This window comes from Triplophysa dalaica, chromosome 10, assembly GCF_015846415.1.
Source record: "Triplophysa dalaica isolate WHDGS20190420 chromosome 10, ASM1584641v1, whole genome shotgun sequence".
Lineage (NCBI taxonomy): Eukaryota > Metazoa > Chordata > Actinopteri > Cypriniformes > Nemacheilidae > Triplophysa > Triplophysa dalaica.
In genome coordinates this window covers 6825315-6838676 of record NC_079551.1, presented here as the reverse complement: position 1 = coordinate 6838676, position 13362 = coordinate 6825315, and the positions used below count along the sequence as shown (strand labels likewise).

Genomic DNA, 13362 nt, shown 5'->3' with positions numbered 1-13362 from the left:
TCAACACACACTTTAGAGGTTGGACGTGTAAACGCACACACCCTGATTTCTTTCAGTTCTGCTTTGCAAAGTATGTTTTGTTTTGTAAATCTTGTCGACGGCACGGAACTGCAGACATTTCAGAAAAGAGAGGCATTCTCAAACCAACCTCACAAGATGCTTTTAAATCAATTTCTAACAACCTTTCGTGCAATTCTGGGCAAATCGGCTGTTTACAGCTCCGTCCCAATGAGTCTTTTGTTGTTTTTACTGGAGGTGTTGATCAAACAAGAATTTTCATGCCCGTGCGGATATGAAGGGATTAACTGGATAATAACATCCATCTTTGTTGGACCTTCTCTTTTTACGTGTGCCTTAATGTTTCTCCTGCTAAGATTTTGTAGATCTGGATCCTGTGGACTAAATAAAGTGGAAGGTGATCGGCTGAGCTTGCCTGATGCTTTTCTGCAGTGTCTGATTCCGCCTTTTATATGGGTCGTCATCTTGTTTCTCGATGGTGATTACGTGGCTTGTGGCTCGACCACGTGGAAAGGAAATTATGTGTTTGATGAGGAGCTGAACAGAATGTGGTGTAAACCGCTCCACGGGCCCGTGCAGGAAAAGAGAGCGATCTGCGACAGAAGTATCATGTGTTCATCTACAAATCTAAGGTAAACATCACATAAGATAAGGATGGTAAATGTTTTTAAACCTACAGTTTTTAGCATTATTTCTTAAAAACGTTTCTTTCCGTCTGTCTCTTATGTACTTCTTCAGGCTCTAGGCTATGCAGTCATCACACTTTTGAGTCTTTTAATCATCGTAGTTGGTTTGTATGACTGCTGTTGCGTCAGAAGACATCCAGAGACACAGAAGGCACTGCAGGGAGAAGGACAGCAGCCTGAATCACTTGTTCCTGTTCCCAACTTGCCCACTTCAGAAGTGGACAAAAAGAAGAGTGAATGAAACTTTATAAACTGTTTTATGTTTTCGAGTAATGTTTTGATAGATTACAGAATTATGAGGATGTGTGACAAAGAAGGCAAACATTCACAAAACCGAACTTGGTTAACAATAAAGTCAAATTCAAGGTCCCCGCCTATGGATTTGCTCAACATGTTGGAACTGGTGAGAATAAGACACCATCACAAACAAAAAAAACAAGACCATGTAGTACAGTACAGTACAGAAAAGAGTGCAAGTGCAGTAAAAAATGAATTGTCTCGCCCGGATCACCTGAGTAAAGGTCTGTTTCTCTATAATCTTTGTTTTTGTCTTTTCTAACATTTTACACATAAACATTTTGTTAACTTCAATTGAAAAATCATTTTAAACGTGTGACTTCATTTGACTTTGCTGCCAGTTTGCCAGCAAAATGAATAATACACTTATAATAAATGATAAAATGAATAAAAATATTCCCTGTGAGTGATTCAATACAGATAGACATATTAAATAATCTCCTGATAAATTGTTTCTGCTGTCATGAGGAAAATATTTATGTTAGATATTAGGGAATAATATTTATATATTTTTGCATCTATGCTAGTTATGGTTACTAAATGGTTAGGTCTTGAATCACACCATTATTTTGGAGCTTGCAAGGCTTGACAAAAAAAATCAACAAAGGCACAAATATTTGACAGTCACGCCCTGCTTACTTCAGAGTGTTCATCTCTAGATTGTGCTCACTTTCAAACATAATGTGCCAAAAACGTTGCTTAAAAGAGCTGCTAAAATGCATTTTAAAAAGTGGTTTCTCATGAGTGTTACTTATATTTGTTTGTTTGTGGCATTACTCAAAAAATTCTAAAGTTTGTTAATTTTTTGCTCAGTTGTAAGCAAGATACCTGCTAATTTCCCGGGAACGTGTGAGGAGGTCTGGACTGCAGACTCTTTAATAGCAAAATATGATTAACATCCTGTAATCCGCATGTGCGTTTTAATCCCTATACACGTGTCGCCTGATAGAATAATATGTCACATGCCTGCAGTAACCATACAAAACTGAAAGTGAAACCAAAAACAAATCCTACTTTTTAAAAGCTTTTTGTCTTAATTTTGAGCATACTGAAGAACTGCAGTTTGTACATGTCATTTAAAAGCAGAAAGGCAGTAAGACATTCAGTGTCCACAGTGTTCACAGCAGTGCTCAGAAATTAAAACTAAATCAACCTAATTCATAATTGATTTTACTAATATTAAACGTGGCAAAAATAGATTTGCGCATTAGACACTGTGGTTAACTTTTCTGTGATTTGTGTTGATAGTGTGATTATTAAAACATTTCAAACATTGTCCGTAGAATTGTTATATCCCCAATATATTTTTCTCTCTTGTGTGTATTTTCTTTTTTTAAGATCATAGTTTATATAGTGCTCGCCGTCTTCAATCTTTTTATCCCTGGTATAGTGAATTTAGAGTACCCAGCATGCTTTGCATGCGACAGCATTAAGATAATTTTTTGTGAAAAAGCAATATTTTATATTCTTTACAATAAAATGAAAGACTTGACAGTGTTCATTTTTCAGTTGTCTTTATGACTTAGAAGAGATTTTGTTTGTGTTTTTGAGTTTATGGTTACCATCGTCCAGAAGACTGGTGCTTGTGTTTAGGTCATGGGGGAACTCAAGATGTGTTTTTGATAATTTAAGTAGTTTTACTTGATTTAGTCAAGGAACACTGTGTTAAAAATACGCTTTTAAAGTACATTGTGTGATAATGTTACCATCATTTTTTGAGTAAATATCCGTGTCATTTTAACAGTGTACTATTACCTTTATAAATTAAGTTATATTCTGGTTACAACAATTTGATAATTAACGGTTGTTCGTTTCATATATGTGTGGGAATTGCATTTGCCTTAACCAGGTACACAGTGAAATGAAAAAGATGCCTTATAACATTTTGTTGATTCAATGTAAAAATATTAGTTTTGTTGCAACTGCTGTCTGTCAAAATTTCGGATGACAACAGTTACATTATTCCTGTGTTTGGAAAACATAGGGAAATTAGGAGATACAACATAAGCTCTGGGATTGTATTTTTTTATCTATAGCACATGCATTCCCTGAGAAAAGAATCTGTCTGGTTTTCCATTAAAGGTGAAGACCTTTAGAAGTTCATTAGAAAGACTTAATCTTAGACTATGAAAAAGGAATTTATTAATTTAACTGACATATATCGTAATTAATATCTTCTTTATTGAAAGGTTTTCTGACATATGCTGTAGACCAGACAACAGACATCAAGAAAGAAAAGCAGCCAACAATGTTTGAATTGTTTAGAAAGTTTCATGAGTTTTTAAAGACACCAGGGGGCAGCTATTTCAGTAATATGAAATCAAGTCCTCAGCTCGAATGGGGAAGTTTTTTAGTGTGATCACTTTAACTAGTCACTAAAGCAACATTTTTATATTGTTTTACACACATATGACTTGTTTGATTTTGTTAATGTGTTTAGTTTGTTTTAATGCTGATTTGAGGTTAGATTATGTTAATCCTCTTTTGTGCTTGAACCTATTTTTTTCTGAAGTTATGTATGTAGTTATGAACTACGTAGTAGTTATTTTATTTTATCTTCTATGTAAAAGAGACGTTTGTTAAATTTAAGTAATTCTAACATTTCTTTGTTATATATTTGAAAAAGGCTTCTTTAAAAAAACAGATGAGCTTTCTGATAAGCCATAGAAGGGGTTTACTTATGGTATAGATGATGACCTAATAGAAAAATAATGTGACCTTATAGTGGTATATTTGCTTACTTTACTTTACTATACAATTTTTTTTCATTTTGTTCATTCTTTCCTTTCCTAAACTATCGGTACAGTTTAGTGTGTTGACAAATTGTTGTATACTCTCTGACTTCTAAATGTTCTAAATAACATTTACAGAACCTTAGGGTTTATTTAAAGATTTTTTAACAGTTATTTTTTATTTTTATAGATTTTTCTTGTATTTCCGAAACACATTAAAAACGTCAAAATAGCAGGAAAATTACTGCTTTTAACTAGATTATTTTTACAATGTAGGTGGTGCTGTTGTATGCTTGAATTGTCGTACTGCAGGCGATTATTGAACAAAGGTTTGTATGCCCATAAACATATTGGCATTCATCTTCATCAGACCTTCTCTTTTTACATTTGTGTTGATGTACACCCTGTTAAAACCCTGCAGATACCAGATGATGCTGTTGTGCGGCAGGACCAAGCAAGGTCGATGACATTCACTAGAATTGCCCCAGAGCTTTAGCCAGTTATCTGATTCCTTCTGTTATGTGGGTCTTCATCTTGTTACTTAATGGAGATTATCTGGCTTGTGCTTTGACAATAGAATGAGGTGTCAACCCACTGAATCGGATGATTGACAACGTTTGAGGGAATCACAACACTTTTATCAGACATTGATCATAGATCTTCTCAGGGTAATCTCATAAGCAGTAAGAACTTCACATGTTTCACTTCACATGTTTTGCTCATCATCTCTGTGGTTTCCTCATTTTTTTAGAATTCTTTATTAAGTTTCAAATGTTGTAAAGTTTACCAAGATTGTCCAACATTGTCAATGCAAGAAACAATACTAAATTGAATTGTAGGTTCATATGTAATGTTGACAACATTCTGTAAATTCTGGCTCTTATTGTCAATGCAAGAAACAGGAATTGCGTGTTCTTCGTTGACTGTAGTTGTTGGAATACAAACTGAACAACAATAGTCGCCAAGTTTAATGCTGTGCTGGCTTTGTTTGAAAAGAAAGTGAAATATCAGATGCCCGCCCATTAAAATATTTGACCTAGGCTGGGACTGATCAGAATTGTTGTTATTCTCTCAGTGATTTCAATGCACACAGCGAGGAGAAAGTCTTCTGCACTGCATCGCCTGAGTAAAAGGTATCTATTTGTCTGTCTGTCTAGGTATTGCTACATTTATAAACGTGTTTGAAAGGTGATCATATACATGTATTTACTTAAATAATTCTAAAATGACTGTTTATACTCAATTCTTCGGAACCGCTGAATTTTTGCCCTTGAATATTAATGTATTTTAATAGCACATGTTATATGTCAGTAGCCGAGGTTATATGTCATATTTTAGTTTGCTATAAAAACCTGTTGTGTATACTTTATATTGGGCAACACTCCTTTTTTTTTATTAAGAAGCTGATTGAAATAACAGTTTGTATCCTTTATTTGACAGGCATTGCTCTTGAACCAACCAATTCACTTGTGTTTAAAACTCTCCTCTGGTCCTTAAAAAAAATCATTGTTGAACATACCAGTTGTATGGTCAAAGAGAAGATGGCTTTAGCACAAAACTTGTTGAAGCATTTAAAAGCTGTGCTCAACTCAACTGCAATTTTCAGCTCTTTTCCACTGAGCTGTTTGTTATTCGGGTTGGAGGCTTTGATTGACAAGGAGTTTTCATGTCCATGCAGAGAACACTTGAATGATTATCTTTCTATTGGAATCTTCATTGCTCCTGCTTTTTTTGCTTTTCTATTGATGTTCCTATTGTTAAGACCTTTTAAATACACATGCACTCCCTCTACAGAGGCGTGTAAGCCACAGTTTAGCAAAAAGTATTGTTTTAAACCATTTGTGCAATGTCTGGTTCCACCGGTTTTGTGGATTTTCCTTGCGCTTTATGATGGTGATTATTATGCTTGCGGATATTCAGACTGGAATGGGACGTATATTTCTGATGATGAGCTAAAAATGAAATGGTGTAAACCCAGTAACTCAAGAGGAGAAACTCAACGTGAACAAACTCAAACTTTACTTGTTACCTCTGAGGTAAATTATCATTATTTCTAGTAGTAGTTGTAGCAGAAGTGGTAAATACATTATCATAATAAAAAGTATTCTAATAAATCAAAATGAATAAATAGAACATACACATGTTATTTGGTATTGTATTAGTATTTTTAATTTTTAGGATCTTTCTTTTTTTACAGACTTACAGTTATTATCTGCTCATTATCTTCTGCGCTGTAACATTATCAATTTTTAGTTTCTATGATTGCTGTGGAGAAAAAATATCACGCTGCTTTGGACAAAAGAAAGAGGACAAAGAAGAGCGCAGGCCATTGACAAATAATGAGGAAACTGCCAATGCACATTCTTCTGCAGAGTCTAAAGTGTAACTATTACATAATGTGTGAATCCATTATTTGCCGATCGAAAAATGTGAATACACAAACACAATATTTTCCCTATTCACTTTGTGATTAAAGAATTTTAATGTTTTCGGTTTGTGCAATTTTAAATGAATTATGTAAACATTATATATAAATAAAAACATCATATTTAGACTCCACTCAAAAGACAAGCACTTAAAAACGACATTTCTTCAAAGATCCACAAAACTTTGGACATGCAGAAATTGTATGGTGGCATACGGAAAGTACATTCATTAGGAATAAAATGAATGCATACAACTTCTTTTACTGTGTTGCCATGGAAACTTTCTCTTTAATGTGTGAACAGAGAAGCAACTGTTATCACCCCTAACATGAATACAATTGAGACCTATCCATGGTGTAATAACCGCATCTACCAGAAGGGTCTAACCAGCCAAACCCTGAACCACTGGAACCAGACAAACTGTTAAATAATTCACTATGGTTAGTCTCACTATTACAGATCATTACGTTCATTCTTGTAACAGATTCCCACAGTATGTGAGATTGAAATTGTTGGTTTATAACTCACTGTATGTTAATTACAGCGCAGGAGTCACAATTTAACATTTGACTGCCGGTCGGTCCTCACAGTGACTTGTAATCAGCCGAGTGTTAAGCTCACCGTAAAGAAACCTCTTACTATGCCCTCAAAGAGTTAACTTTCATAATGACTGTAATTACTGTTTAGAAACAGCCCTTGATTTAATTAGAACGGGGAGACATCACCTTCTGTTAGAGGACATAACTAAAATGAACACTGTTGTGTGGGAAAACTGGGAACACTTGCGATGTACTTATAAGGGGAAGCCCCCCCCCCAAAAAAATTGTGATAATTTTATTTGACCCATATGTCATTCAAAACCTGTATATTACTTTTTCTTCTGCCAAACACAAAGATATTTTGAGAAATGTCACAGTGGTGTGACTTCCACACAATGATGAATCAGGGTCAATGTTGTTTGGTCACCAACATTCTTCAAAATAACTTCTTTTGTGTTGATAAATGATAACAACTCAGGGTCATACACAAATCATAATAATGCTCACGTTATCATTATTGTTGCCCTAATTTCTTTAATTTAGATCTGATTCATATATCTTGGATTTAATTGAGAAAAGCGATTTCACATAATAACACATAACACACAGTATTTTTAATAATATTATAATATTTGTGAAAAACATGGTAGATTCACATGTTTTTTCTGTAAAAGTTGTCTACTGAAAGTGGAGTGATATACCATGAAATGATTTAAGTCTTTTAAAAACTTCTTGACATAAAAAATACAGAGAAATTATGCATGTAAATGACTAAACTCTTCAACACATGCAGTGGAAATTGCATTGGCTTTCAACAAACCAACATCAACAGACAGACCCCCTCTGACCCCCAATTTTATTTATCTGCATCAATCCATATCATACATCCAGCAACACGTCTATTCTCACCTCTCAGTTTTCCTTCTGCATCCACTTATGTAGATTTTCCTAAACACAAATATTTGTTGACAACATTTGTATTTGTCAACACAATGGAAAGTTTGACTGGCAGTGTAACGAAAAATCTAAATGTGTTAATACTATAGTTCATGAATGTGCTAAGTTAAAAGCATTATTTAACATATATGTGCATAAATTGTGCTTTTTGTATACTTTATTAATTAATGTAAACGATAGATTAAAAGAGTCAAGCTCTGATCTGTAATGCAGTAATGTTCAATTATAAATAATTCCCATATGGTGGGCAATGGTGTGAAAGAACTCCTGCGGTTTACAGTAACAGATCTCCCACTGCTCGCTCTGAATGACGCAGACCTGTAAAACCGTTTTATATCCTCATTATAGCGTTTCACAAACAGAATAGCTGGATATCAGATGTTTGAAGTGTATGCTTGCTTTATACAAACACATTCTTTGACATTCTTTTCCATTAGGAAAAGAGTGATTTGCAGGTTGTGTACGTGCATAAGGGTCCCAAAAGAATTTTTTAACCATTGACTGTTGTCTCTCAGACAGCTGACCGTCAATTTATATACAGAGAACACAGCTCAGGCAAAAACATCTTAAAGCCACGTTTTGAAATATTTTTAATGTTGTATTAAGATAGTTGAATGGGCAATGAGCAATATATTTTAGATTTTATCACAATTATATTGTTTAATATTATCATTGCCCATCTACATCAGAATTGTTTTTTTTTATTATATTTTATTTTTATGATATCTAAAAAAAAAAGTTTTTCAGACTCAGACTGACAGCCTGCAGTGATAAAATAATTATTTTGTTGTGGTTGTATTTCACATTTCTCATCGTAAACAAAGTGAGTGACATCTGGAACAGGTTTCGACCCCACAGTCTGATTCTCTGACAGAGTGTTGGGATCAAAGCATCCGGATGCTGTTTTCCGCCTTGTTAAGTTGCTTTGAGAGGTCTGGGGATAAGCTCTGGGAGGGGACGGTCTATCAGTCTTTCCCTGCTTGATAAAGCTGATGACTTTACGGTTTTGCTCTGTAGACAGCCTGAAAATATTTACAGTCACGGCTTGCAGAGCTTTTTATCGTCTCATCGTAAATATTTTCCTTGTTTTGAGATATGGTGTTATAATCCTGTTGTTTTCGAATGGGGTAAATTAGGTTGTTGATATTGTGAGGATCTGTGTTTTTGTTGGCGCACAAATAATGTGATGTGATGTGATGTAATGATATGGCCCACAATAAGACTTCAACCCTGTTAAATTCAACACCAAAACTTGTAAACACGGGGTTGACCCATAACATTTTATCCACTTAGAAATGTGTGATTTAGGACACACTGAAGGAGACGCTAACTAATATGAACTCAAATTAAAAGAAATAAATGTATAAATTAGGGCTGTCAAACAATTAATCGTATCCAGAATAAAAGTTTGTGTTTACATAATGTATGTCTGTGTAGTGTACATATTTGAATGAATAAATACATACATATACATGCATATATTTAAGAAAAATATACAAAGATTTTTTATAAATGTTTATTTATAATTTCAATTATTGGTAAACATAGATAAATGCATCTAAATATTTCCTAAATATATACATGTATGTGTTAATAAATACAAAATTAATATACATAGTTCACAGACATATACTGTATTATGTAAACAAAAACTTTTATTCTGGATGTCAAGAGATTAAACGTTTGACAGCCCTTGTATACATTACAGGGTTGAATTAATAAACTACTTTTTGGTTTAGGAATGATTACCATTAATATTTTGCAAGATTTTAAACATTTAAGTTTATTTCAGTATGTTTAAGTTGACTAATCATGAAAAAAATACAATTAATCTGAACATTAAAAGAAACTTTCCCTTTTAGAGCCTCCCTATGAATTTGGTAAATTCTGAAAAAAAATTGATTTCTTAAACGTTCTGTGCAAACCTTTTGAAACAAAATAATAAAACATTCTCCTGAATCTTTTGAGCATTAATGACTCTTGTCATGCAAATGACCAACAACTAAATTCAACTAAATCAAAATAAGCTATCGCGCTTCGCTCTAAACACAAATCATAACTTGTTAGACCTTCCGCTGTGAAAGGCTCTAAAATAACAGTGAATGAATAACACAGCAAGATTTCTCTCCATTGTGTAGAAATTCTTTTTTTACCGTGTGCTGATTAATACAGGACTTCTCTGGTGGTGCTTGGTCAGAACACATGCATTAACGTTTCATAAATCACCAAATACTCCCTTAGTGTAAACTCAGTGTGAGATGGAGAGTCGAGACAGGTTCGCTTGTTACCTGCTGATTTGACACTCAGACCCCTGTGATGTTTGTTTATCACCACTAAAGCAAAGAAAGTAGACGGCTTGCTTGTCAACACAACATAATGACAAAAGCCACACTCAGATGGGGTGAAACGTGTGTGTGTGTGCGTGTGTGTGTGTGTGTGTGTGCGTGTGCGTGTATACGTGTTTGTGTGTGTCTGAGATTGCGAGACAAATTCAAAAGCTGAAAGATGTTGATAAGAATAGTTGTCCTCTAAAAATAGCCTAACAGAAGTTTGTTGTTAAATAGGGCTCAAACTTTTTTTTTAAATCAGATCTGATTTTACATTGACAATGTCTGACAGAAGGAGTCTTGTATAGATCCAGCGACATTGTGAAGGAATAATTAATTGCACATCAAATTCATGTCATGTCAACATACATTTAATATTTCCTATATCATTACCGCCTGTAGAGAAGCCGTGCGGAGAAAAGATTGACGGATGTGACAAGAGCCTTTGATAGTTTATTTTTACATCAAGTTGTCTTCAGATTGATAGATTTCTTTATCCAATTCTGTAGGAATCAATTTGTCAAATTGTCTTCAAGTGTCGCCTGATGCTGATGCTTACATAATATCCCGTTGCTATGGTAACCGCATCTCCTCAACTCAGAAAAATCTCAGTTTCCAGTTGATTATTTATTAAAGAAAAGTGTTTATTTAGTGTTTTGAGATCTTTTTAAATATATGTACTGTATTATAAAGTGGATCTTTGAAACCTCCTCTTGACAATAATCTCTAGAAGTATTCGACACCCCAGGCAGACAATCAGAGAAAAGTTTAATATTCATGTTATGAATGGGATTTCGCAATATGGTTGTCCTTGATCTGAACTTCTGGGAACCCTTTATTGAAATATGTAGCTTAAAGGAAAATCTGTTCTCAGCGATGCACATCGGTTCTGCGGAGGGATGAGATTTCTTTTTCTGTCCAGTGCAAAGGCTCTCCCTCTGGCACAAGGTTTGAACTGTAATCCAACAGCTTGAGAAAGAACGAGACCCAAAGACCTTCACTAAAGCCAGTTCATGACAGAGACCTCAACGGCAGCCTTTGCCCAGACTACAGGCATTAGGAGAGGATATAAAAGCTATAATTTCAGCCTCAGACACAGCCCTCTCACCATCTTCCAGGTGGCATTCAAATCACTCTGCCAAGGATTTCATAGGGTTATACACATTTGGCCTGCCAAGGATATGGTTTGAGAACAAGCCGAGAGAGGCAGAGCCCTATGTGCTTTGGGACAGCAGAAAAGTTGAGAAAGGAGGTTGGATGGAAGAAGAGTGCAAGATATTTTTAGAACATTTTAATTATTTTAAATTGTTTCATTTATTTAATTCCTTGTTTAATTTATGCATTTGGCACGCACTTTTATCTAAAAAATTACACATGATAAGTGTGTTTTGAAAAACTTATGAAAACCTTGAAAATACTAAATTACTCGGTTACACAGACAAGGTTTAAGGCTAGTCCAAGATGAAAATGAAGGTTTGAGCTGTTTTAACTTAAATTCAGTTCGATTCGATGTTATTTATATTGGTGTTTATAAAACAAGCAAGATCGTTCTAGTTAATAATATCTAATAAATGCAGTCTTACGGTGAGCAAGCCAACAAGGCCCTGTAGGAACCCAAACTCCAGTGATAAATAAATGGAGAAAACATAACTTCGGAGAACTTCAGTCTCAGCCGGGAGGGCCAGGTCCCCTCTGACATGTCCCATCTGCCGTAATGAGAAGCTCAGGAAGAGCCCGAGAAAAAAGGTTAACTGCTAAGACCTAAATGGAGGCACCTTAAATATCCTTAATTGACTAAGGCGTAGCGCTAGCTTAAGATATGAATTGTCTGTTAAACCGGGCTTTCGTCTTAAAGACGATGTGATGTGATATGAGTATATTATATATGATAATACAATATGATGTGAAATGATAATATGATATGGTATGATATGATATGATATGATAGGAACATTTCTGAACTCTAACAGACTTATTTTAATAAAAAATAATTGAATCTTATGTTTCAAACATTGTTTTATTATATTTGGTAGAAAGGAAAAAAATAAGTTAATGATAGTATAATTAAAAAATGTTAGTAATTTCTGGGCAAACTTTGTTTCGTGTGTTTACAGACTTATATTTTGAAGGTCATTTCCGTCTTCGCCGTTTCCTTTCTTAATTGATTGTTTTGTAACATGTCAATGTTCACAAAGTTCGTAATTCTTGTCGTTTGCTTTGGATTTATGAGTTTTTTGTTTTGTTCATTCAGTACCAAACTGTATATCGTCAGAAATTAACAGAAATGAATTGTATTAAAGGCCAAGCATCATGCAAAAGCTTATCAAGAGGACCATTTCGTTGAAGTTTAGACAACTAAGAGCTGTGATTTAATAGCATATATAATTTAGATATTTCCAACCTTTTTAAAGCCTTATTTTTTATTTAATAAATTTTTATACTTTTCTCCACTTATTGTTGGATATATTTAAGCATTACGCTTTAAGGTGCCCCATTGGAAAGCAGTTTCACCTCTTTTTTCTTTCGCTCTTCCTGCGCATCTCATCACGGTAACTGCTTTTGTTTCACTTTACCCGAGCGTTTAGAGACTTTAAGTGTCCACCTCCTCTGCGGGTAATTGAGGGTCTTTGTCAGCCCCCTTCTCTCAAGACAGTTGACTGTACACATAAAGGGAAAAACTCTGCGCACGAGCATTTGGACAATATGTTGTACGCAAGTAAACTTCTTTAGTGGAACAGGCATGTTAAACTTTTTTGTTACCAAACTGCCCGAAACTATCAGATGGGAATATCGTGGAAAACAATGCAGCAGTGAGATTTGAAGATGGATGTGTTTTTAAAGTCACACATCTGCGTGTGGTGCTTGTGTTTATTTCTTGTGAAGTTACACGCGCAACTTGGTAAGTACACGTGCGTTTTATCCGTTTCAGCTTTGAAGCGACTTTTACGCGCATATAAAAGCAGTGGTAAGAGGCCATCATAGCGGTACTAATATTATAACTTGTATGGGTTTCCAAGTATGCGTGCTGGAAATGTGAATTTGCTCCCGACTTTAATAGCCCTTATGCTGAACAAAATTGTTTTTATTGATATATTATTTGTTTTATTTAACTTTATGACTGTGATGAAACGTTTTCAAGGGTCACATTTGAAACTGCGTAATATTATCTGGCTGCTTCGGGGAATTTGCCTTTTCGAGAAACGTGCTTTTAATGTTGAAGACATTGCTTTCATTACTGCTCAATATCCTGGTTCTGTATCGCTGGACCCAAGGGGATATAAACAGCTGCTTGAAATCTGTGCCAAGTTGCGTAATTTGCGCATTCACATATCCATTTGCGCACCAAATGCAGAAAAATGAGTTCGTCGTCTGTCTGTCTC

The 13362-nt window shown here is 34.7% G+C and overlaps 1 protein-coding gene and 1 long non-coding RNA gene across 3 annotated transcripts in view; both read left to right on the top strand.

The window, feature by feature from the left end:
* LOC130430372 (uncharacterized) lies at positions 1-1397 on the top strand. Its single transcript, XR_008907780.1, has 2 exons — positions 1-650; positions 757-1397. It is a non-coding gene; the product is annotated as an uncharacterized LOC130430372 (long non-coding RNA).
* Positions 1398-12529: 11132 nt separating this feature from the next.
* Positions 12530-13362, top strand: part of si:ch211-246m6.5 (von Willebrand factor D and EGF domain-containing protein) — a 51823-nt gene continuing 50990 nt past the window's right edge. For both annotated transcript variants that reach the window (XM_056758568.1, XM_056758569.1), the window contains exon 1: positions 12530-12881. In XM_056758568.1, coding sequence (XP_056614546.1) covers positions 12806-12881 — 76 coding nt within the window. In that variant the 5' untranslated portion in view covers positions 12530-12805. The remainder of the gene's footprint in view (positions 12882-13362) is intronic.